Source organism: Panulirus ornatus, chromosome 50, assembly GCF_036320965.1.
Source record: "Panulirus ornatus isolate Po-2019 chromosome 50, ASM3632096v1, whole genome shotgun sequence".
NCBI classification, from domain to species: domain Eukaryota; kingdom Metazoa; phylum Arthropoda; class Malacostraca; order Decapoda; family Palinuridae; genus Panulirus; species Panulirus ornatus.
The window spans coordinates 14,550,925-14,578,424 of record NC_092273.1 but is presented as its reverse complement, the minus strand read 5'-3'; the positions used below and the strand labels follow the sequence as shown (position 1 = coordinate 14,578,424).

Here is a 27,500-nt window from a genome sequence, read left to right as displayed (position 1 = left end):
TTGGTCTCCCTCTTCTCCTCGTTCCCTCCACCTCCGACACATATATCCTCTTGGTCAATCTTTCCTCACTCATTCTCTCCATGTGCCCAAACCATTTCAAAACACCCTCTTCTGCTCTCTCAACCACGCTCTTTTTATTTCCACACATCTCTCTTACCCTTACGTTACTTACTCGATCAAACCACCTCACACCACACATTGTCCTCAAACATCTCATTTCCAGCACATCCATCCTCCTGCACACAACTCTATCCATAGCCCACGCCTCGCAACCATACAACATTGTTGGAACCACTATTCCTTCAAACATACCCATTTTTGCTTTCCGAGATAATGTTCTCGACTTTATATATATATATATATATATATATATATATATATATATATATATATATATATATATATATATATATATATTGGTGTGTGTGTGTGTGTAAGTCACTCACCTTCAGTGAGGTTGTATCGTTGTCTGTGGAAGAACATGGGTTACAGTCTCGGTGTTCAGTTGCACGTGCGTCCACGTGTAGTATAACGTAGGGTACGTACAGCCACGCTGAGGCACAAGAGTCTGGCGCATAACCAAACCCATTTCAGACTCCCCATCACCGATTGTGGATCCCTCTGCCTGTGACGCGAGGAAGCAGTGTTTCATCACGACCAAGGAATGACTGTAATTTGTAATCCTTAACGTTTGTAATTGTAAGATATATTCATAGAATTTTCCATCAGCTGCTGTAGGGAGTATGGCGTTAATTAAGACTGTTCTGTGGTGCTGAAAATATATCCAAACTTGAGGCGAAACTGGTCATAATTGATTTCGTCGTATTCGACAAGCATCAGCATATGGTGACGAAATACACCGTAACAGTTGTAATATGAAAATGAGATCAGGATTTGTTGACGAAATATACCTTAACAGTTGTAATGTAACGAATGAGATTAGGAATAGATAACTTCAACTGCACCTTACGTTTATTTCCTTGATAAACTAGAACGATGATGATGCGTTTATTATATATAGTACAATGGCAGACGAAGACACTATAATAACGCCCTTCAGACGATCCTAATCCAATCGTAATCCTTTTCATCCCGGTCCAGTACTCTTGGCCCATTGTTTCCGACGACTCTAACATGACTCAAAGACCGATAGATCCCAGCTGATTTATGATCCTTATCTATCATGTGGTGACGAAAAGACCACCTGATATTACGTTACTATTGATCTTGGCGAGGGATGTCGTGGTGATGGTGTGTGTGTGTGTGTGTGTGTGTGTGTGTGTGATGGCGGCCTACACACGCACTCACACACACACCTGTAGTGCCCCAGCCTCCACAACACACAGCCTACAGCCACCGAGGAGGCCAAACAGCCTCCCTCCAGCCGGAGAAATGATTTCGTTCGTATCATTTCCTCTTCACGAATTTTCTCTTTCGAATAAATGATGGCGGTGGCCGCCAATGGTTTTTTTTTCTTTTATTACGACTTACTTTTCCTGACTGAATGAGTCGTACATAAATGTTGGTAATTATGTAAATGTGATCGAGTAAGGTTCAGATTATTTTCGTATACTGTATATTACACACAGACACACACACACACACACACACACACACACACACACACACACACACATACACACACACACACACACGCACACGTCCCTACAGTCACTTGTTTACCAAATGGCGTCCTAGCTACGTCTCTTCGTTGTATATCAACTGACTTACATTTCTCTCTTGTGTCTCCCCTTGATGATGTGATTATTACACGAAAGTGCACTTGGGAACTTATCGTGTTTCATTTCCCTCCTCTTCCCTCTTCTTTCCTCCTCCTCCTCCTCTTCCCTCTTCTTCCCTCCTCCTCCTCCTCTTCCCTCTTCTTCCCTCCTCTTCCCTCTTGTTCCCTCCTCTATCTCTTCTTCCCTCCTCTTCCCTTTTCTTCCCTCCTCTTCCCTATTCTTCTACCCCTCGTACCCACACATCATCAGTAATCGACCAGTTACCCACATCCCAGTCTCGCTCCCTCTCTTACGTTAACAGCCAATTTGGTGTCCTGGGCAGTCGACTGATTCAGGAAATTAACATCTTAACGTTGGGTCGTTTCGATTGGACGATCTACTCGTGATGTGTTTTCGTTCGGCATTTGTATTGTCGTTAAAGGAATTTATCATTTACCGGGAGTGACATGCTCAATAGTCGGTCGAGTGTTAACACAGTTATCGTATTCTGCCACACTCTTGTTATGAACACACGTTGTTTATCCAATACCTGTGTGACCCAATTGTCACATATTATCCCCTCCGTGTCCGTCCCCTCCCTCGCTGGAGTTCATTAAAGCATTGCGTAAAGATGTGGCGGTGCGCTAGATCCTGTAAGCGACACTTATGCACCCATCGTTCATAAGTCCCTGATTACTCCACGTCATCGCTCCTATCTATCTATCTATCGGTGGCTGGAAACTGGTTATGTGTAGAGAGAGAGAAACATGTCGGTTTGGCATCTCGCCGACAGGTGGAACCACGATTTGTGTTGTGAGGGCTGTGGTAGGTGGATATATGTGTGTGTGTGTGTGTGTGTGTGTGTGTACCCGACCTTAGAGCGTCAGCCCCTACCCTCGTATGCTCTCGTTTACAGCAAAATTTCTTACCCATTAATGACGTGTTGAGGGGGAGAGGCAGGCGCTGGGACATGCGTCTTTCATACGATTCCATCCATCTCTTCCATGGTGATTCGGTCAGCCGAACCACCAATTTACAGCTGTAGATGATTATGATAGGCTGTTAGGTAGCTCGTACCTAGACAAGCTCGTTTGCAATGTTGGTCTGGGGCCCTAACGTCGCTCTCTCTCTCTCTCTCTCTCCTACCCCATCGCTTGCCTGTCCTCCGCCAGACGGTGACGAGCCAGTACGGACCACAGAAGACCAGGATGAGGACCAGCTTCGACCCGGAGCTCGAACTGCCTCGTCTACAGAGGTGGTTCGCCGAGAACCAACACCCGACCAGGCTACAGGTATGTACAAGGGTGTGTGTGTGTGTGTGTGTGTGGACCCCCGAGCTTTACCTCGCCGGGGCAGACTGTGTGTTGGGGTTGGGTTTGAGGGAGTGGATTGTGTGGGTATGGCACGGGTGAGTGTGGCTGTGGAGGGAGGTGTTTGTGTGGTCGGGGTTTCAGTATAGAGTCGTGGTTGGGGTGAAGGTGGGTGCTATGGGAGTAAGTGGCTGTGATGAACTACCTTGGGTTTGACGGTACTGACGACCCTTGAGCACGACGGTACGTTCGCTGAGCACGACGGTACGACCCTCGATCACGACGGTACGACCCTTGATCACGATGGTACGACCCACGACGGTACGACCCTCGATCACGACGGTACGACCCTTGATCACGACGGTACGACCCTCGATAACGTAGGTACGACCCTTGATCACGATGGTACGACCCACGACGGTACGACCCTCGATCACGACGGTACGACCCTGCGATCACGACGGTACGACCCCACGAGCACGACGATACGCCCCTCGAGCACGACGGTACTACCCTTGGGTATGATTGTACGACTCTCGATAACGACGTTACGACCCTTGGGTATGATGATGTGGCCTCTTGACGTCACTGTCATAACTTGAGGCATTACAATCCCTTTTTTTTGGGGGGGGGGGGGCACGCACACTGGAGTCAAAGTTAGACCGCACTGTAACTTGGAACGTTGAGCAGTTACAGGACTGAGGGTTCGAGTCCCAGAAGAAGTATTCTGAGTCGTGGGATTTGGAGGGAGAGAGAGAGAGAGGTTGACTGGGAGGTGTGTGTGTGTGTGTGTGTGTGTCATTCCTTCACTACTGCGATAATGTACGTCTTTTTTCCACCCCCTAACATGTCTTTGCCTAGTATGTAGTTATGGTCTGTGTGTGTGTGTGTGTGCGTGTGTGTGTGTGTGTGTGTCTCGTCTCATCATCTCTAGGAAGAAGTGTTGACCGTCGACGTGTCTAAATTGGGTTTACAAAACTTGTAAGATATTGTCTGTCGTTAGATCTCGCCCCCTCGGTAATATTATCTCATCCATGATGGACACATTTATGGCTTCGAACCGATCCTCTGTGGCTCTCCATCTCTGTTTCACTGAGGCCTCCGTTTTCTGGTTTTTTTGTTGTTCTTTTGCGGAACTTTTCTCTTAGTTCTCTGTGTTTGTTTGTTACTCCACCCACTGCGTTCTCTTTGTTTTTTGGTTCTCTCTCTCTCTCTCTCTCTCTCTCTCTCTCTCTCTCTCTCTCTCTCTCTCTCTCTCTCTCTCTCTCTCTCTCTCTCCACCCACTAAGCGCGGCGGTGATCGAACCTGGGAAGCTTTATATAATGTAGATGTATAAATCCTGGGAGGCTACGCGATCCTGTCCAAGAGTCGTACCGTTATGTTTAAGGGTCGGTACTGAACGCATGTACGCACTTCGTGCTCAAAAGTAGCGCCGTACCCTCGCCCTCACGAGGTTATGTACACTGATGTACATTAATGCATAATGTACACTGATGTACATTAATGCATCATGTCATATCCAACACAGTTGCCTCCGTCACTTATTTCACGTTACACAAATGTTCGATTTAGATATAGGATGTTTAGTGGATGATTTTCTTCCAATTTTGGTATGTACAATTACCCCGATGCTCTTCCGCCCCCACAGATCCAGCAGTACGTGGCCGAGCTGAACGCCCTGGAGTCGAGGAGAGGCCGCAAGCCGCTAGATGTCAGCAACGTCGTCTATTGGTTCAAGGTAGGGTTGCCAGTTATCACGTTATTGGCCCCTGCATCCCACTTTCCCGTCTGGGTTTGAAATTCGTGTTTGGAGTTATCATACGTTGCTTTTTAAGCCTTGTATCACCTATGCTTAAAGATTAGTTGATTTTTTTTCACTATATATATATATATATATATATATATATATATATATATATATATATATATATATATATATTATCCTGGGGATAGGGGAGAAAGAATACTTCCCACGTATTCCCTGCGCGTCGTAGAAGGCGACTAAAAGGGGAGGGAGTAGGGGGGCTAGAAATCCTCCTTTCTCGTTTTTGATTTTCCAAAAGAAGGAACAGAGAAGGGGGCCAAGTGAGTATTTCCCTCAAAGGCTCGGTCCTCTGTTTTGAACTCTACCTCGCTGGTGCGGGAAGTGGCGAATGGTATGAAAAAAAAAAAAAGAAAATTTATGATGACATGGTCGTTGAAGACGACGCGGAGCCAGCTTGTTTATGCAAGTTCAGTTCACACAAGGACGTACCACAGACGATCTCCCTCTTCACACCTTGGCCAGACCGGAGGACCGCTGCTGATGAGGAGGGGAGAGGGAGAAGAGAGAGACCAGTACTTCGTTCCAAGAAAGCTGACTAAAGATTCTCAAAAGAGAGCACTAATCAACATTGATGAATGTTGAAGACATTGCCCTGATAACCTTATACATCCAGTTAATCGTTGCGCTGACAACCAGCGAGAAACTTATACATCAAGTTAAACGTCAATATATATATATATATATATATATATATATATATATATATATATATATATATATAAAGCTTATATTGGATATAGGAAAGGGACACACTCGCGTTGAAAGCAAGAGGCATCACCCGCTTATGTTCCTCCATAACAGAAGACGGCGGTGTAGTTCGCCACGATGAAGCCTACACAAAGAGCCTGAATTATCTTCGTTTTTATCCCCATTTTCGAGACCCCCAGTCTCTCACGGCAAGCAGAGGAGGATGCCTTTGTTGTAAGGTAATGCCACACACAATCTTGATGTTCTGTATTGCCGTCATTGAGCGGAATAAATGTAAACAACACGTCAAGTTCTCTGAAGTTTCATCTGACAACAGTGGACGTGTTGGTTTCTGAAACCATGACTGAATTCCCTTCAGTAAGTCTCTCGTTACGTGGGTTAGTTGCGCAGGATGGGAGAGTCCTCCACCGTGACGCCCTTGCTCAAACACACTGTTCCTGACCCACTGTTTATCACCCCCCCCTTATCCTGGCAGCACAACATGGTAGACATTGTGGAACGCCTCCCTTGGGGGACGAGGATGGAAATCGCTTGATCACCAGCGCTAACTTCAGTGGTGTAGCGGTTTAGCGCTCTTGATCGTGACTCATTCAGAGGCCGTCCAGGGCCGGTGGGTATAGGTTCGAATCTTTGTTGCGGCAGTCGGTCCACGGTCAACCCAGCTGTTCATCCACCCACAGGGGTTGGTCGATAATTTGGATACCTGTCTCTGGCTAGGATATATATATATATATATATATATATATATATATATATATATATATATATATATATATATATATATATATATATAGTAAGCTACGAACTAATGTTAGAACAAAAATTCAGCATCTGTACCTGCAGAAGGTGACATAGACTGATAGACGGGGTTCACAGGTGGCAAATGAATTCGACCATCCATACATGCGAAGCTTTTTACACATCGACAGCAAAAATGATGAGACAAAAGCCACGGCACAAATTCTGTTGAGTTACAATAAGTAAACGCCCTGAGGGGGAGGGTGATAGATAGGTGTGTTGATAAAAATCTTCGTTGACCTAAATTAAGGCAAGTAAACAGCGCTTAGAATCAACATTGGAAAAAAAAAAAAGAAGAGAGGTTTGTAATAATCTTGGCTACTAGGTAAATGCGCTCGATCACAAATGTACAAATCTAATCCTTTATACCAAACGGTTCACCATTGCGTCTCTTCCTTGAACATCGTGTTCAGTTTTGGGGTCACCTTACTTGGAAAAGGACATCGAGGGAATAGATAAAGAGTACATCCTTGAGCTATAGAGTCCCTTCCCAAACTATGGAATACCATCCTATGAAATCCAGGCAGTCGGTCTACGCTTATCAAGCTTTGAGAAAGAGAGATTTAGGAAGACGCGATTTAATACAGGTGAGCAAAATGATCGTAAGCTTCGAAAGCCCTTGACCTGAGTTGGTATTCACAGGGTCTATCAGCCTGACCTCGCCTGTAGTAATGGGCACAAACACACAGGCGAGAGATATGCGCCTTAGTGGGATGGTCAGGAGAATTCTTCGACGCGTCTGTGGCATGACTTGATTGCCTGGGGTAATACATCCCTCACTCCATGACGTGAGCTTATGTTCATGACGCTCACGACGTAGGACCATGGCTGACGCCGTGCACGCTCCATCTACAGACGGCTTCTCTCTCTCTCCGGCCCGTGTGCCATCTAGATGGTTCAGTATGGCTGACGCCGTGTACGCACCATCTATAGACGGTTTCTCTCTCTGTGGCCCGTGTGCCATCTAGATGGTTCTGAAGTACTGTTTGGTGATGATCGTACCATCTGAGCAATTTTTATAGTTAGAAAATCGTGGATGTTCCCGGAATATGATGGCGTGTCCAGGCCACCGTATCTCGTGGTCCTTCCTGTGTCGTGCTTAAGAGACGCCCTGACCGCAAAAAAATACGGTCAACAACAAGAAAAAACAATGCAATCTTCCCGTATCTTCCTGGCTTTATTTTATTCCAAGTGAACTGGAGGATTGGAAATGCGTTTGAACGCAGAAGATGGGACATGGTGTCGTGGTGGTGGTGGTGGTGTCGGCGTCCGTCCCGGTCGTTCGTCTTGGAGAAATCAGACGTCGCACCTTCGGCTCGCCATCTGCCGTCGTCACCGCCTCCCGTCGCCGCCACCCAGTTCTCGGAACTGCAAAATTGGCTCTCCTCCCTCAGGTGGCGAGTTCAGGCAGGCGGTGGGGCTTGTCTCACCCTGGAGCCGTGTGGAAGGGGAGGGGACGGAGATGGTAGCCCAAGCCGGCGACAAGTTAACATTGCTGCCTGGAGGGGAACATCGAAGAGGAGTCTCCTTCCCCTTCAGCAGGCTGCCTCTCACACCACCAGGAGCACCAGCTTCAAGGTGGTCTCGTGTTGCTTGTATCACCGACGCTAGGGGCTGAGGATGAACCCTACCTGCTGGGGTTATGTGGGGAATTGTGGGAAGTCCTCCTGGAGTTGTGGGAGGTCGTCCTGGAATTGTAAGAGATCCTTCTGGAATTGAGGGAAGTCCTTCTGGAATTAAGGAAGTCCTTCTGGAATAATTGAGGGAGGCATCCTTCTACAATTGTATGAAATCCTTCTGGAATTGAAGAAGGTCCTTCTGGAATTGCGAGAAGTCATTCTGGAATTGAGGAGGTCCTTCTGGAATTTTGAGAGGTCCTTCTGGAATTGCGAGAAGTCATTCTGGAATTGTGGGAGGTCCTCCTGGAATTGTGAGAGGTCCTTCTGGAATTGTGAGAGGTCCTTCTGAAATTGTAAGAGATCCTTCTGGAATTAAGGGAGGTCCTTCAGGAATTGAGGAAAGTCCTTCAGAAATTGTGAGAGATCCTTCTGGAATTGAGAGAGGTCCTTCTGGAATTGAGGGAAGTCCTTCTGGAATTGTAATAGGTCCTTCTGGAATTGTGAGAGGTCCTCCTGGAATTGTAAGGGGTCCTTCTTCTGGAATTGTGAGCGGCCATCCTTTGATTATGGAAGGCCATCCTGGGGATCTTATAACATTTAGGATATTGTGAGGTATTCTGGGAATTTTTTGTCGTATTTCTTTATGAGGTATGGATAGCAGAAGGAAGGCAGACTATGTGAAGTAGAGTATATGTATATAAGGTGACATGCCTTCGGCGAATGATATCCCAGGTCAGGGGAAACGAGTGAACGTTTACCTCTGGGTACGATTTCTGGTAACTGTGCCAAAGCCTATTAATCGGTTCGCCAGCCATCTGGCAACACTGAGAAGCCGTAAGGGAAGGGCCTGGTATTTTCCTTATATATATATATATATATATATATATATATATATATATATATATATATTCCTATGAGTCCACGGGGAAAATTTTTCATTTTCCCCGTGGACTCATAGGAATATCTTGATCACGCGCAAAATTGTGATCCTTTCCAATATATATATATATATATATATATATATATATATATATATATATATATATATATATATATATATATATATATATATATCATCCCTGGGGATAGGGGATTAAGAATACTTCCCATGTATTCCCTGCATGTCGTAGAAGGCGACTAAAAGGGGAGGGAGCGGGGGGCTGGAAATCCTCCCCTCTCATTTTTTTTTTTTAATTTTCCAAAAGAAGGAACAGAGGGGGCCAGGTGAGGATATTCCAAAAAAGGCCCAGTCCTCTGTTCTTAACGCTACCTCGCTAACGCGGGAAATGGCGAATAGTTTAAAAGAAAAAAAAGAAAAAAAAAAAAAAAAAATATATATATATATATATATATATATATATATATATATATATATATATATATATATAAACGTGTTTTAGTTATATATTTGCCTATGTGTGTGTGTGTGTGTGTGTGTGTGTGTGTGTGTGTGTGTGTGGAATAAGTGTCATTACCAAATTGTAATGATCCATTTGCACTGTACAGAGAGGGAGTTTCATACTCACTGGGGTCCCATCTCTTGATCATTCTCTTATCATTAAGAAAAAGAAAAATGATTTCTAGTTCGGTATGTTGTGTACACTGAGGCATGTCTTCATTCATCGGTATGTTATGTACACTGAGGCATGTCTTCATCCATCTCGTTCGGTCCCTCCCGAACTGTAGAAGTAGTCCACTTCTATTTTTTTTTAAAGTTACTTGCTTGATTTCGTGTTTTGTCCTCTGGTTGTTGCTAGTCTGTCCCTACGTATGTAGTTCATAGACCTCGGGATGTCAGCGTTCAATCATTCTGGTTTGAAGTCTTAAAAAGGGTTGTGGTCTAGTCACCCCTCACTCTTCTCTCTTTTCCAAAGTGGGCACATTTAAGGTTTCAGGCATTTCCCTATAACTCTGCTCTCTCAACTTCGGATTCCATCTTTTGTTGTTCTCCTCTGGACCTTCTCTGTCAGCTCTTTGTGTTTCATTACGTGTAGCGGACTAGACATGGGAAGTTCAATCTAGTTTTGGCCTTATGTAGGACACGGACAGCTTGCTTCATATAGGATTGTCTCATCCATCGACTTGAAAGATGTTCAGAAAAATTTTTGGCCAGCAGACACCTTGTTTCCTCCACTCTTCTCCTTGTGTGGGACTTTGGCCCACAGCCTAGGATCCTTAGGATGTCAAGTGCCAAGTCCTTCTTCCCACATTGGGATGGAATTTCATGACCCATGTCTTACGCTAACTTTTTAGTCTGTTTAGGTCGATGCGAATACTACCCTCTCTCTCTCTCTCTCTCTCTCTCTCTCTCTCTCTCTCTCTCTCTCTCTCTCTCTCTCTCTCTCTCTCTCTTTGTTTTTCCCTCACGATCTCTGCATCATCTGGAAACATATAGTTCCCAAAACACACAATCCTGCGGCACTCCGTAGACGTCCGCCCGGTGGGGGGACAGCGTATACGTATATACATATATAGTCTTGTCGATCGTCCCGATGTAGATTCCCCATACAGCGACGTAACTGAAGCCTCACTAACGTATGTATTTGGTCGACTGTATCGCAACGAGATGGCGTTTTACGATCACAACGGCCAAACTGTTCTCTAGGTCCGACTAATATATACCAGAGAGAGAGAGAGAGAGAGAGAGAGAGAGAGAGAGAGAGAGAGAGAGAGAGAGAACACACATATATCTGTTCGTTAAATGTGACAATAAACGGGTTAAAATATCACTTGAAATTCCTGGGTAAACTATTTCATAATGCAGCTTCGACTCCCGGCAAATTGTGTGCAGCATTCTGATGTCTTTTGTGTGTGCGTGTGTGTGTGTGTGTTTCTTTTTTTCCCTCCACACTTCCCCAAGCCTGGAGAAAACGAGCCAGTCTAGCTGCTGATCTTCTAAAAAGTTACGTACACTTTTTTTTTTTTTTTTTTGATATCCTGTGTACATGATGTTTAATCATCATCATCATCATAATCTCTGTCTGTAATAATGCCACTCTCGTTTAGAAAACATAAGTGGGTTTTTTTTTTCTTTTTTTTTTTTCTTTTTTTGTTCGTCTGCGGTGGTGCAATGAAGATAATGTACACTTTTCTGGAGGATTCTTCAGATTGGAGTGTCATTTTGAAATCTCTGCAACAATATATATATATATATATATATATATATATATATATATATATATATATATATATATATATATATCTTTCTTTTTCTTTCTTGCAAACTATTCGCCATTTCCCGCATTAGCAAGGTAGCGTTAAGAACAGAGGACTGGACCTTTGAGGGAATATCCTCACCTGGCCCCCTTCTTTGTTCCTTCTTTTGGAAAATTAAAAAAAAAAAAAAGAGAGGGGAGGATTTCCAGCCCCCCGCTCCCTCCCCTTTTAGTCGCCTTCTACGACACGCAGGGAATACGTGGGAAGTATTCTTTCTCCCCTATCCCCAGGGATTTATATATATATATATATATATATATATATATATATATATATATATATATATATATATATATATATATATATATATATATATGCTAGAGAGAGAGAGAGAGAGTAAATAAAAGCCTCATAATCTGCTAAAATCGAGATATAATCTTTAAAAAAAAAAAAACAATGTATTTCATCTTCCATGCTGGAGGCCGACGCCCAGCAGGTGTCAAAAAGTCCCGTAAGAACATGAGCGCGGAGTAAAATAGAACTCGACAAATGTATGAAATTACTCTTACTTTCTCTCTTTGTGACGAGATAACTCAGGCTTAACATTGTAACTTTCAGTATTGCAATCATCATTTAACTGCACCTTGCACACACACACACACACACACAGATGAGCAGTACACCATGCTAGGTTAAGCTGTTGTGGTGTTGGGTTTTGACATTCAACACACGAGCGCCATTTTGAGGGCTCGCGCGCATGCGCATTCCCCGCGTCATGCGAGACCCTGTAGAAAACATTGCCATACGCTTCCCTGTTTATTTAGACCTAATAACCTGGGTAAACTAGGATAAAACGAGCGTATCAGAAATGCGGGGTAGATATAGGAATGGATTGTCGGAAGGTAGACTGAGAAGGTAGGGAAGAGGCGCAGTTGCCATGGAAATAGATAGACATTAAGATAAAAGAGTCCAGGAGGGCTACCTCCTCTCCCTTGCCATATTTCTCGTGTGCTACCCACAGCAATGGTATGTGTGTGAATTGACCAGTAGCAATGAATGTCTTCGTCTGCCAGTACGTATGGATTGATCATTAGGCAAGGATGTACATAGCCTTAGTTTTTCTCTGTATGTGGATTAATTATTAGTAAAGGATATACATAGCCTAGGAGTCTTTGTAGATGGATTAATTATTAGAAAAGGATATACATAACCTAGGAGTCTTGATGTATGGACTAATTTTTAGAAAAGCATATACATAGCCTAAGTGTCTTTGTGTATGGATTATTATTAGAAGGATAAACATAGCTTAGGTCTTCGTATATGGAGTAATTATTAGAAAAAAAGATATATATATATATATATATATATATATATATATATATATATATATATATATATATATATATATATATATATATATATATATATATATATATGTAGGTATGTATATTTGCGTGTGTGGACGTATGTATATACATGTGTATGGGGGTGGGTTGGGCCATTTCTTTCGTCTATTTACTTGCGCTACCTCGCAAACGCGGGAGACAGCGACAAAGCAAAGAAAAAAAAAAAAAGATATATATATATATATATATATATATATATATATATATATATATATATATATATCCTAGGAATCTTTCTATGTTGATTAATTATTAGAAAACGATATACATATCCTAGCCAGTGTCATGATGGAAAAGATTACCTTACTTTTTTTTGGTTCAGCTTGGCTGATTCCTTAGTGTAGTTAGGCTAGGCGCCTATCGTTTGCCCGCGTCTTTAACACTTTCTTTCAAGTGATCAACATCATTGTTAAGACCACACATACATTCTCACTGTGAAGACGGCCCATGTACATAGGTCGTGCAAGCCTAGTGTGGCATTCTTAGGGAGATGAATGAATGTCTAGTCTAGAAGGTCTGGACATTTGAATGGCTGGAATCGAAGACTGGAGACGGTTTGAGGTTCCTGTAGCTGCGAGGCCGAACTGCTATCAGTCGCGGAGAAGTTTTGAACTCCTTTGGAGAGAAGAGTTTCATCGACGCCCTTGTACTTCTTTCTTCCATTGACAGCGAGAAAACCTCGCCGAGGGTGACCTTTTGGTCGCGGTATGTGTATATATATATATATATATATATATATATATATATATATATATATATATATATATATATATATATACATATATGTATGTATGTATATTCATACTATTCGCCATTTCCCGCGTTAACGAGGTAGCGTTAAGAACAGAGGACTGAGCCTTTGAGGGAATATGCTCCCTTACGCCCCCTTCTCTGTTCCTTCTTTTAGAAAATTTATAACGCGAGGGGAGGATTTCTAGGCCCCCCCCCCCCCCGCTCCCTCCCTCTTTTAGTCGCCTTCTACGACACGCAGGGAACACGTGGGAAGTGTTCTGTCTTCCCTATCACCAGGGATAGTATATATATATATATATATATATATATATATATATATATATATATATATATATATATATATATATATATATACATGGAATATCTTGTATCAACAAGGTAGTTGTTCCAGGAACAGCCGAGGAACGGATCGATTTGTTCACGTCCATTCTTTAGCTGTTGTGCATCATGACGCACCGAGATCCGAACCCCCGTAATCCACCACAGCCAAGCCACACAGACCACTCTGTGGTTTCCTCAGACTCCTTCACACACTTCGTCCTCAGCCCAGTCATAGTGCTTCTCCCTCGTGTACACCACATCGATCCAATTCTCTCTCTGTCGCAATTCTCACCCTCCTTCATGTCCAGGCGCCGCCCCCCCGCGCCCCTTCGATAGCTCCAAGTCCTCTCTCACGCCATCCTTCCACATCCCTCCCGACCTCGCCCTCCGTCATCCTCGCTCCACGTGCCTCCTCTTTAGTCTGTCTCTCCTCGCTCATCCTCTCCCTATGTCCATACCATTCCGGCATATATATATATATATATATATATATATATATATATATATATATATATATATATATATATATATATATATATATACATATACCCTGTTCAGCTATCTTGTCATACTCGAATTACTACCTCGCCTTTTTCTTTCTTGTACGATCAACTCTTTAACTCTCTCTCTCTCTCTCTCTCTCTCTCTCTCTCTCTCTCTCTCTCTCTCTCTCTCTCTCTCTCTCTCTCTCGTACTCCACATTTCTTCTTTCCTCTTGAGAGATACCTGTGTTTAGGCCGGGTTTGGACCCCCGTGCTGTGTCTACTAGGCATGGATAGGGTAGACCTGTACTGAAGGCAGGCAGGCAGGCAGGGTAGACCTGTACTGAAGGCAGGCAGGTAGGCAGGATAGACCTGTACTGAAGGCAGGCAGGTAGGCAGGATAGACCTGTACTGAAGGCAGGCAGGTAGGCAGGATAGACCTGTACTGAAGGCAGGTTGAGGTAGTCGTGCAGGCAGGGTAGGGCCCCATAGGCCCCTCGTATCTGCCCCTCATGATTAAGCCAGGCCCCTCGTATCTGGTGCCCCTAATGATTAAGCCAGGCCCCTCGTATGTGCCCCTAATGATTAAGCCAGGCCCCTCGTATGTGCCCCTAATGATTAAGCCAGGCCCCTCGTATCTGCTGCCCCTAATGATTAAGCCAGGCCCCTCGTATCTGCTGCCCCTAATGATTAAGCCAGGCCCCTCGTATGTACCCCTAATGATTAAGCCAGGCCCCTCGTATCTGCTGCCCCTAATGATTAAGCCAGGCCCCCTCGTATCTGCTGCCCCTAATGATTAAGCCAGGCCCCTCGTATGTGCCCCTAATGATTAAGCCAGGCCCCTCGTATGTGCCCCTAATGATTAAGCCAGGCCCCTCGTATCTGCTGCCCCTAATGATTAAGCCAGGCCCCCTCGTATCTGCTGCCCCTAATGATTAAGCCAGGCCCCCTCGTATCTGCTGCCCCTAATGATTAAGCCAGGCCTCTCGTATGTGCCACTAATGATTAAGCCAGGCCCCTCGTATCTGCTGCCCCTAATGATTAAGCCAGGCCCCTCGTATGCTGCCCCTAATGATTAAGCCAGGCCCCTCGTATCTGCCCCTCAGAACGCCCGGGCCGCGTACAAGAGGCAGGAGTTCCGCTCCTTCAACGGTCTCAAGTCTCCCCCGCCGGACGAGACCAGCGTTTCGGACAACGAGGACCACCAGGACCCCTACCAGCCCGCCCACCCCGCCCACGCCCTCGCTCACTCCCCGCCCTCCACCCATGACCACGCCCACATTCAGCAGCAGCAGCAGCAACAACAACAGCAACAACAACAACAACAACAACAACAGCAACAACAACAACAACAACCACAACATGAAGAAAATCAGGTGAGTGTGTCTTTGTTCTTGCTTTGAGGGGGGGGAACTGACCATCCGTTTTCTTTGCAGTTTCTTTTTTTTTGTGTTTCTTCTTTCAACGTGTTTCATCTTCCCCCCTCGCCTTCATTCGTATGCTCCACCGTGTGTGTTGAAGTACGTACACACACACGTGTGTGGTGGTGGTGGCGGACGGCTCTGTGCCTGGCTGACTCTGATCAAATGCTGACATTATGACTCACTTGTGGAGGCATTGCATGACACGGGCATCATGATCCGAGCCACACACACACACACACACACACACACACACACACACACACATACACTCCATCTCCCCCTCCCCCTCCCCTTCTACACCTCGGACAGCCGTTTTCTAACAGACGTACAATTCAGATACAGTAGTCAGTGTATTTCCTATGCACACTTTCATTCCTCGTTGACGACGTAACGATGGCGATTATGTAGTTATGGGATTTTGGGTTGGTTTAACGTGACGGCGCCGGCTCACGGCTCCCTACGCGGAGGTCGAGTTTGCATAGGTTCGAATCCTTGTCATGGCAGCCGGTCTTTAGGTAACCCAGCTGTTCATCTACCCTCGAGACTGGTCTACATATATATATATATATATATATATATATATATATATATATATATATATATATATTCCTTCTAATCCACGGGGAAAATGAAACACGATAAGTTCCCAAGTGCACTTTCGTGTAATAATCACATCGTCAGGGGAGATACAAGAAAGAAATATAACAGTCAGTTGATATACAACGAAGAGATGTAGTAGCTAGGACGCCATTTGGTAAACAAGTGACTACCAAATGGCGTCCTAGCTACGTCTCTTCGTTGTATATCAACTGACTCATATTTCTTTCTTGTATCTCCCCTAATGATGTGATCATTACACGAAAGTGCACTCGGGAACTTATTGTGTTTCATTTCCCCGTGAATTAAAAGGAATGTACTTGATCACAAGCTCAATTGTGATCTTTTCCAATATATATCATTAATGAGATAGACTTCACTAAGGCGTTTAGCCGCCCATACCGTTTCAGTGAACTTAAAAGGAATCGATATTGTTTGTTACTTCTGAGGCTCTTAAGAACATTTGCTGTTCTAATCTTACCGACGTTTGAGGGTATTAGTTCACCTTCATGAACATAATAGAACATTTCGAGTCCCCTTACAATGCGGCTAGATTGTGTTCTGATTTGGTTAGGAGGAGGAAATGTGGGAGAACATGACGTCGCGTTCATGTGAAGGGAAGTCGGTAATGTTCGCTGGCCTTGTCGTGCGCCAGTACCCGACTGGTCCAGCAGCAGTAGCTGCTGCCCCCTCCTCCTTCCGCCAGACGACGTGAGTCCTGTTGGCCAGATACCACCACACTGGTCATGAGGTGTTTACCCATGTGTAGCGTTGATGGGGGTAGCTGTTTAGCGATGGAGGGTAGCTGTGTAGCGTTGCTAGGTTAGCTGTGTAGCGTGGATAGGGGGTAGCTGTGTAGCGTTGATTGGGGGTAGCTGTGTAGCGTTGATAAGTTGTAGCTGTGTAGCGTTGATAGGGGGTAGCTGTTTAGCGTTGATAAGTTGTAGCTGTGTAGCGTTGATAAGGGGTAGCTGTGTAGCGTTGATAGGGGGTAGCTGTGTAGCGTTGATAGAAATAGCTGTGTAGCGTTGATAGGGGGTAGCTGTGTAGCGTTGATAGAAATAGCTGTGTAGCGTTGATAGGTTAGCTCTGTAGCGTTGATAGGTTAGCTCTGTAGCGTTGATAGGTTAGCTCTGTAGCGTTGATAGGTGGTAGCTGTGTAGCGTTGATAGGGGGTAGCTGTGTAGCGTTGAAGAGGTAGCAGTGTCTACAGTGATCCTGCGAGAGTTCACTGGAAGTTTACACACGGTCTCTCTCTCTCTCTCTCTCTCTCTCTCTCTCTCTCTCTCTCTCTCTCTCTCTCTCTCTCTCTCTCTCTCTCTGCATCTATCTATCTATCTATCCATCCATCCTCCCACCCCTCTTTATATATATATATATATATATATATATATATATATATATATATATATATATATATATATATATATATATATATCATACAAACCTCCAACATCCAGGATCGAACCCGGGACCCCTGTGCAAGAGGCAGGCAAGGGGTCCCGGGTTCGATCCTGGCTGTTGGAGGTTTGTATGTTCTATGAAGGTGCGCGTTCATATGCACTTTATTCGTATATATATATATATATATATATATATATATATATATATATATATATATATATATATATATATATACATTTTTTTTTTCAAACTATATATATATATATATATATATATATATATATATATATATATATATATATATATATATATATATATATTCCTATGAGTCCACGGGGAAAATGAAACACGGTAAGTTCCCAAGTGCACTTTCGTGTAATAATCACATCATCAGGGGAGACACAAGAGAGAAATATAATTCAGTTGATATACATCGAAGAGACGATGTATATCGACTTATATTTCTCTCTTGTGTCTCCCCTGATGATGTGATTATTACACGAAAGTGCACTTGGGAACTTATCGTGTTTCATTTTCCCCGTGGACTCATAGGAATATACTTGATCACGCGCAAAATTGTGATCCTTTCCAATATGTATATATATATATATATATATATATATATATATATATATATATATATATATATATATATATATATATGACCAAGGCATGCGTCACCACGGAGGACTGTGGACACTGACTCGTAGGCGGTACGTCGGCGCTACGTGTGTGCATGGTGAAGAAGCCGAGTGATCACGGCCCCGTAACCTTATTGTTATTGGCTAGGAATCCGGACCCGTACGCCTAGCGCCGTCGGCTGGGTAATCCGACCCCGTATCCCTCGGCAGTAGGAGGAAGAGGGTTGGTATGTGTGTGTGTGATCCGGCAGTCGCCTGCATCTCTTGCATCAGGGTCGCAGTGGAAGACGAAGAAGAAGGAGGAGTAGGAGGAGGTCGAGGTCCAGAAGGTCCTCCTTGTAATCTGCTGGGCATTATCTGTGCCTGCATCTCCAGGGGCGTCTCTTGCCAAACATAGAAGGTTAATATAATCGCCTGATCCTTGAAAGGGAGTGCGCGTGTTGGTGAGAAAGATCGGGGAGATTACTGGCCACGGAGTCGTCAGGTGTGTGCGGGCCGGGGCAAAAGAAAGCAATTGGGGTCACTTGCTCCAGTATGTGCGTGGAGGTTAGAATGCCCACGGGCCTTACGGAGAAGGGCAGGCCACGGCATATGTATGATCAGGCCTGGATTGTGCAAGGGAGCCAGCTTCATCAAGGCGATCGCTAACACAGAGAGAGAGAGAGAGAGAGAGAGAGGGAAATGAGCAAGATATATTTGGCTAGAGAATCAGGGTTCTCCCATTGACGTCAGAGGGAATATCAGCATTATATAGATACATAAGGGTGCAGGTATATATATATATATATATATATATATATATATATATATATATATATATATATATATATATATATTGGTTTGGTTGGCTGGTTGAAGTGGGGGTTGTGTACCGAGGTGGATCGCGTCATCTTTAAAAGTTCTTTACTCTCAACTCGTTGTGGAGGACTGGATGTGTCGTCCTGTTCATGGCGTGCGTCTGAGGACGTGGCCTTCCGTCGTAGGGCATGGAGGAAGGAGGGAAGAGAGAGCAGCAGTAGTAGCAGTAGCAGGTCGGGCGGCGGGGAGGTTTCTGTGTCGGCGGCGGTAGCGGCGGCAACCACCACGCTCTCCCCTACACACCGCCCAGCCATCCTTCCCTCCCTCACCCTCCCCGCGCTAGGTGAGATCGCACGAAGGAGAGGGTGGTTGCGACCTCCCTCAGGAGAGACACGTCCGCCGGAAATCATATCTCCAGTCGAGCCAGGAACATCTATAAAGTACCATCTGTGGAATAGCCCTATCTTCCTCCCTCTCCGCTTGCGTGGAGAAGTCGCATCGCCCAGCATTCGGGAGTGACCCAGTCTCTCGCGAGGTTCTCCCGGGGCAGGTGTGTGTGAGGAGGAGGAGGAGGTGTCCGGGAGTGGCTCTGGGGACCCGTCATACCAACTTGGCTCCACGTCACCCTGAGCAGTCCCAATCTCATGACGGCGCCGCGTCAGCCACGATCGCCGGGCGCGAGCCGCCCGCCCCCTCGCGCACGTCGGCCGCTGCCGCCGCCGTCGGCTGGATCGCACGTCGACAGCGGCGGCGGCGGCGGCAGCGGTGGGTTAGCGTCGTCCAGCCAGCGGCCGCAGCGATGGGATTGAACTGATGATCCTGCTGGCGCACAAGGCCACGAACGCCTCATTGGCCCCTGAGCCTGGATTATCCCCGTTGACCGGCTGGATTATCCCCGTTGACCGGCTGGATTATCCCCGTTGACCGGCTGGATTATCCCCGTTGACCGGCTGTATTATCCCCGTTGACCGGCTGTATTATTCCCGTTGACCGGCTGTATTATCCCCGTTGACCGGCTGTATTATTCCCGTTGACCGGCTGTATTATCCCCGTTGACCGGCTGTATTATTCCCGTTGACCGGCTGTATTATCCCCGTTGACCGGCTGTATTATCCCCGTTGACCGGCTGTATTATCTCCGTTGGCCGGCTGTATTATCCCCGTTCACTGGCTGTATTATCCCCGTTGACCGGCTGTATTATCCCCGTTGACTGGCTGTATTATCCCCGTTGACCGGCTGTATTATTCCCGTTGACCGGCTGTATTATTCCCGTTGACCGGCTGTATTATTCCCCGTTGACCGGCTGTATTATTCCCGTTGACCGGCTGTATTATTCCCGTTGACCGGCTGTATTATCCCCGTTGACCGGCTGTATTATTCCCGTTGGCCGGCTGTATTATCCCCGTTCACTGGCTGTATTATCCCCGTTGACCGGCTGTATTATTCCCGTTGACCGGCTGTATTATCCCCGTTGACCGGCTGTATTATTCCCGTTGACCGGCTGTATTATCCCCGTTGACCGGCTGTATTACCTCCGTTGACCGGCTGTATTATCCCCGTTGACCGGCTGTATTATTCCCGTTGACCGGCTGTATTATCCCCGTTGACCGGCTGTATCAACTCTGATAACAGGCTCCGTTATCCCCCCGTTGACCGGCCAACTAACCCCCGTTGACCGGTAAAATCCCTTCCCCCCCGTTGACTTACCCCCCCGTAAACCGGACTGATTACCACTGTTGACTGCCCCGGATCTACCGTTAACAACGGCAGAGGCCAACAGGAGGTTCTGGGTGGACGGGTCGTCAACGGCCGTCGTTATTCTAATCCGGACGACTCTTGACCTGCAGCAGCGGCAGCGGAGGTCGTCGTCTGCCTGCCCATAGCGGTACGACCCTTCATGCACGTTGTTACGACCCTTTTAGAACAACAGTACGACCCTTGAGCACAATGTTACGACCCTTTTAGAACAACAGTACGACCCTTGAGCACGATGTTATGACCCTTTTAGAACAGTACGACCCTTCAAGCACGATGTTACAACCCTTTTAGAACAACAGTACGACCCTTGAGCACGATGGTACGACCCTTTTAGAACAACACTACAACCCTTCAAGCACGATGTTACGACCCTTTTAGAACAACAGTACGACCCTTCAAGCACGATGTTACGACCCTTTTAGAACAACAGTACGACCCTTGAGCACGATGTTACGACCCTTTTAGAACAACAGTACGACCCTTGAGCACGACCTTACGACCCTTTTAGAACGGTACGACCCTTGAGCACGACCTTACGACCCTTTTAGAACAGTACGACCCTTGAGCACGACCTTACGACCCTTTTAGAACAACAGTACGACCCTTGAGCACATCGGTACGATCCTTGAGCACGACGGTACGACCTTTGGATATGAGGGCTCTTAATGTGAGGTCAGAGGCTGGGTCACAGGGTCGTACCGTCATACCCAAGAGTCGTACAGTCATACCCGAGGGTCGTGCTGCCGTGCTCAAAGGGTCGTAGCGTTTCAGCGTCTTGGCTGACTGCCCTGGCGCTTACATATTGATATGATAGCTGTTTATTTACTGATTTTATCCTCGATTAATTTCAAACCATTATATAGATTAATGATTTTTTCTTTCATACATATGCGCCATTTCCCGCGTTAGCGAGGTAGCATTAAGAACAGAGGACTGAGCCTTAAGGAAATATGCTCACTTGGCCTCCTTCTCTGTTCCTTCTTTTGGAAAATCAAAAATGGAAGGGGAATATTTCCAACCCCCTGTTCCCTCCTCTTTTAGCCGCCTTCTACGACACGCAGGGAATACGTGGAAAGTATTCTTTCTCCCCTATCCCCAAGGATAAAAAGAGACCTATAACAGAAATATATATATATATATATATATATATATATATATATATATATATATATATATATATATATATATGGGACAAGTTAATCTATTTTTTTTTTTTTTGGGGGGCTTTTCATAGCAATAAGATGTGAAGATGGTGCATTTTTTCCTTTTCCTCTTATTTCCTTATTTAGGAACTTTGCATGATAGTGCAGACACATTAGTAGATATATATCAACAAGCTTTTACAATATACCTTCACAAAGTTGTGATTTGTGAGATACCTGTAAAGTTATAATATTCAACTGTGATTTTATGATTCTTTGACCAATTAACTCCTTAACATTTGCTATGAAAGTCTGTTCAGTTTTGCTGATTATATTCACAATATTCATATTTGGATAAAACACATTATTTTGTCTTTTTTGGTCCACTACCGTTTTCTTCTAGATTTATGTCATAGAATAAAACTTTTTTTTTTCATACTTAATCGCAGTTTTTCGCGTTAGCGAGATAGCGATAGGAACAGAAGAATAAAGGCCACATTCGCTCACACTCAGTCTCTAGCTGTCGTGTGTAATGCACCGAAACCACAGTTCCATATCCCACGTTCAGGCCCCACAGACCTTTCCATGGTTTACCCCAGACGCTTCACATGCCCTGATTCAATCCATTGACAGCACGTCAACTCCGATATACCACATCGTTCCAATTCACTTTATTCATACACGCCTTTCACCCTTCTGTATATTCAGCCTCTGATCGCACAAAATCTTTTTCACTCCATCTTTCCTCCTCCAATTTGGAGTCCCGCTTCTCCTTGTACCCTCCATTTCTGACACATACATCCTCCTTGTCAACCTTTCCTCACTCATTTTCTTATATATGTCCAAGCCATTTCAATACACCCTCTTCATTTCTCTCAGCCACACTCTTTTTATACCACATCTTTCTCTTATCCTTTCATTATTAACTCGATCAAACCACCTCACACCACATACTGTCCTCATACATTTTTTCTCCGACACATCAACCCTTCTCCGCACAGCCTTAACCAAGCGCCATGCCTCGCATCCATATAATATTGTTGGAACTACTATTCCTTGAAACATATCCATTTTGCCCTCCCAGTAAACGTCTTCCCTTTCCACACATTCTTCAACGCTCCCAGAACCTTCGTCCCCCTCCCCTCCCCTGTGACTCGCTTCCGCTTCCATGGCTCCATTCGCTGCCTTATCCACTTCCAGATATCTAAATCACTTCACCATCTCTATTTTTTCTCTATTCAAGCTTACATCCCAACAAACCTGTCTCTCAACCCTGCTAAACCCAATAACCTTGCTTGCATTCACATTTACTCTCAACTTCTTCCTTTCACACACTTTTCCAAACTCGGTCACAAACTTCTGCAGTTCCTCACCTAAAGCAGGCACCAGTGCTGCATCATCGACAAACAACAACAGACTCGCTTCCCAGTTCCTTTCATCCCCAACGGCCTGCATACTCGTCCCTCTCTCCAAAACTCATGCCTGTACCTCCCTAACCACCCCATCCATAAACATATTAAACAGCCATGGGGACATCACACACACACACACACACACACACACACACACACACACACACACACACACACACACACAGATAGAGATAGATAGGTAGAGAGATAATAGAGAGAGAGAGAGAGAGAGAGAGAGAGAGAGAGAGAGAGAGAGAGAGAGAGAGAGAGAGAGAGAGAGAGTAACCCCCTGTGTCGATCATTTCCATTAATTTTGTAACTGCTGTCACACAGGAGGAGGAGGATCCCCGGCCGCCGGGGTCGGAGCCCCCCGAGGGCCTACAGGGGCGTAGCCAGCCGGCGGGGGGCAGCTCTGGGGGCCAGAACTCTGCAGGGGAGCGCTGCGCCCCCGAGAGTGACGTGGACATGAGCGAAGACGAGGACGACGTGAGGTCACGTGACAGCGTGAGCGCCACCATCGAGGGCAAGGTGAGGCCATCCACTAGGCAGAGAGGGGGGTCATAAGGGCTGATTTACCCCTTTGTTTATCGATGGACTTCCGACCACTCACATTAGACCTTCAAGAAGGGGGAGGGACATAGCAGTATGATGGTTAGCACTTTCTTTCACGCCTCCTGCAGTGAAAGGTCGGGACCCATGGCCTATGGGATAGGAAAACCGACGTTTCCTGTCCCTAGGAGGCTGGGGCAACCATCCTGGACGGTGTTTATGTTAACGTTGCTCCCAGCTGTACCGCCACCAACCGTTGTGGTAACCAGTGACAGGTTGTTAGCAGTTGACCCAGGCTGAGGTTGTGACTGTATCAGAGTGAGCTGCCAGTTAACGTAGACTGAAGTTGTTGTGATGTAGACTGAGCCAGTTAACGTAGACTGAAGTTGTTGTGATGTAGACTGAGTTAGTTAACGTATAGTTAACTGAAGTTGTTATGTAGACTGAGCCAGTTAACGTAGACTGAAGTTGTGATGTAGACTGAGCCAGTTAACGTAGACTGAAGTTGTGATGTAGACTGAGTCAGTTAACGTAGACTGAAGTTGTTGTGATGTAGACCGAGCCAGTTAACGTAGACTGAAATTGTGATGTGGACTGAGCCAGTTAACTGTGGCTGAGGTTGTGATTGTCTCAGACTGAGCCAGTTAACCGTGGCTGAGGTTGTGACTGTATCAGACTGAGCCAGTTAACCCAGACTGAGGCATTTTGTTCTTATTTTAATCTCCGCCTTTTGTTCATTAGTCGTGCCGATGCGACGCCTCATCTTATCAGCTCTGGCGGATTAATATCGTCTGCATATTACACACACACACACACACACACACACACACACACACACACACACACACACACACACACACACACACGGGCACGCAGGCACACTCACGTGGATTGGGAAATGGAGTTCAGTAGCCAGGAACCAGGAAAGGCCACTTGTGATGGCAGATTCTGTAAAATGTGCCATAATGGATCGTGGGTAGGTCCAACCTGAAGTGTGGAGGGGAATGTTGAGAAAGAGGGACGAGTGGTTCAGTTAGAAGATGTCAGTTGTTTGAAGCGGAGGTGCCTACACATGTGGTGTGGTGTGAAGATGCAGTCGGCGCACACACGAGCCAGCCAGCATTCGTCAGGTATGAAATGGTGAGGAACGAGAACGAGAGGATAAGAAAGGAAGAACCATTTTGTGGACAAGGAAGGAGAAACCCAAAGCGTTTCCATACATACATTCAACGGGAGTCAGTTGTCTGTGATTAAAGCAGGAGGTAATCAAGTTAGGTATGGAGTGGAAAGAGTTTTGCAGAGGATGATGAAAAGGTATGTGAACAGCTTCTGAGTGACAGGAAGAGTGTTTCCGTCATATAAAAGAAGTGAAATGTCTTAGAGGAGACATGGATAGAATATTAAAAGGGTTTGACTCCTGCGTGGCTCATGATCCTGTTAGAATGTCACTACATATATGCTGTAGATGTGTGCAGCCACACGAGACAAACCTCTTTAAGTACTACGGAAGATGTCGCTGCAGAAAAGGGGCAGACCTGTTGCCTTCCCTAGAGAAAGCAGACCGGGAGAATGCACTGAACCTCACACCGGTGTCCCTGACGAGTGTGTAGTGTGTAAGGCACTGGAAAAGATGATCAGAAAGCAAATGCACTACTTCCTGCAGGGGTGAAATTACCTTAGTGACAGACAACACACACACACACACACACACACACACACACACACACACACACACACACACACACACACACACACACACACATACACACACACACACACACACACACACACACACACACACACACACACACACACACACAGCTTTAGGGAAAGGGTCATGCGTACCGAACCTCTTGGAAGTCAACGAGAGAGAGAGTGAGTGAGTGAGTGCGGTATTGGACCAAAGGTAAAAAGGCGTGAGTGCATTATTTGCGTCTGGACCTCCAGCGAGCGAGCACCTGACGGTGCACCACATGGGTGGCTGATTAAGAAGCCAGATTACCAGGCAGCAGGAATAATGAACAGACTCCTACGACGAAGAGAAGATTAGCTTAGCGGAAGGGAACAAAGGACGCATGTCAGAGGAGCTCTCTGCCTGCAGATGATTTTGTCGCCAGTGTAGTGCCGCAGGGTTCTCTCCTGGGATCATTGCTCTTAATCCCTGTGAGTGACTCGCCAGAAGGTGTGGACTTCTACCTGAATAGATTTGTGGATGATGAAGGAAACGAGAAGCGTGTAGGATTGTATCAACGGGCTGAGGGGGATCATGGCAGACCCCAGAGCAGGGAGGTGTGTCCCTGATGCGTGGCTGATGAAGGTCTGCCGGAGTGAGGGTAATCTGGGTGGGTCACAGCGGGAGAAGCCTTCGATATGACCACCACCATATCCAGCAGGAATCTAGGAGTCATTAGTGTCCCCAACGGGACACCAGAGCCCCTCCTCCTTCAGGAGAACAGTAAAGCAGACCAACATGTGTCCGCTCGCAAATATTTTGAATTGCCTTCAAGTTTAGGGATAAAGGAACTATTCAGCGAGCTGTTCACGCCATACATGTAGCCAGAAGTAGAATAGGGCTTCTCGTGTTTGGTCACCGCCCGAAAAGAAGCACAGGAAATTAATAGAGAAGGTCGAGAAGAGGGCGACAAAGAGGGTCTCAGGATTTAAGAGAAGTGAGTGGCAGGGAAAGGCTAGAGGCATCGAATTTGCCCACTTTGGAAGAGAGAAGTGACGGAGGTTCCCTAACCACAATCTTTTAAGTTTTGAAATGATATTGACGATGTAAACAGGCCACTCTAAGGAGCGATGCTGGGATGAAACAGCCCCATGACGCAACGTGGAACTAAGCAAGAAATATGTTTAAAATAAAAAATGTGAGATGTGCTTTTATCTTAAAGGAATGGTGGATGAATAGATTACACTGAATGAAGATAGGTTAAATTCAGATAGAACATATAGATTTAAGAAGTATGATGGTAGGGAATATTCAAAGAGATTGGGGGAGCCCATATGAATGTAGAACCTCCTCCCTGTACAGTACAAGTGGGGTCATTAGACTCCGGCTTGGCGAACGCCCAATCAGAATGTATGTGATGCACCTGGAACAGGTCAACTTAGGTCAGTGTGACGTGTTCAGTTATGAGTATCTCAGACCACGCCCTCAGACTGGTATTCATATGTATGTACTAAACCATCAAACACGAGGGTACGACACCTTGAACACGACGGTACGACACCTTGAACACGACGGTACGACACCTTGAACACGACGGTACGACACCTTGAACACGACGGTACGACACCTTGAACACGACGGTACGACATCTTGAACACGACGGTACGACACCTTGAACACGACGGTACGACACCTTGAACACGACCGTACGACACCTTGAACACGACCGTACGACACCTTAAACACAACGAGTACGACCCTTGAACACGACGCTACGACCTCTGAACACGACGGTACGACACCTTGGACACAGTGGTACGACCCTTGAACACGACGGTACGACCCCTTGAACACGATGAGTACGATCCTTAAGCACCACGGTACGACCCTTGAGCAAGACGTTACGACCCTTGAGCACGACGGGAAATGAAAGCCTAGCCTTTGACCCGATCCTAAAGGTTCAGTCCCAAGGCCCGGTCATTATGATACGGGTCGTACCGTCG

The 27,500-nt window shown here is 45.7% G+C and overlaps 2 protein-coding genes across 2 annotated transcripts in view; both read left to right on the top strand.

The window, feature by feature from the left end:
- Positions 1-668, top strand: part of LOC139764709 (uncharacterized) — a 7,692-nt gene extending 7,024 nt beyond the window's left edge. The window contains exon 4 of the mRNA XM_071691596.1: positions 595-668. Coding sequence (XP_071547697.1) covers positions 595-668 — 74 coding nt within the window. The remainder of the gene's footprint in view (positions 1-594) is intronic.
- Positions 1-27,500, top strand: part of LOC139764631 (homeobox protein dve-1-like) — a 404,802-nt gene that overhangs the window by 370,392 nt on the left and 6,910 nt on the right. The window contains exons 7-10 of the mRNA XM_071691480.1: positions 2,894-3,013; positions 4,681-4,770; positions 15,207-15,476; positions 23,610-23,804. Of these exons, the coding sequence (XP_071547581.1) occupies positions 2,894-3,013; positions 4,681-4,770; positions 15,207-15,476; positions 23,610-23,804 (675 nt within the window). The remainder of the gene's footprint in view (positions 1-2,893; positions 3,014-4,680; positions 4,771-15,206; positions 15,477-23,609; positions 23,805-27,500) is intronic.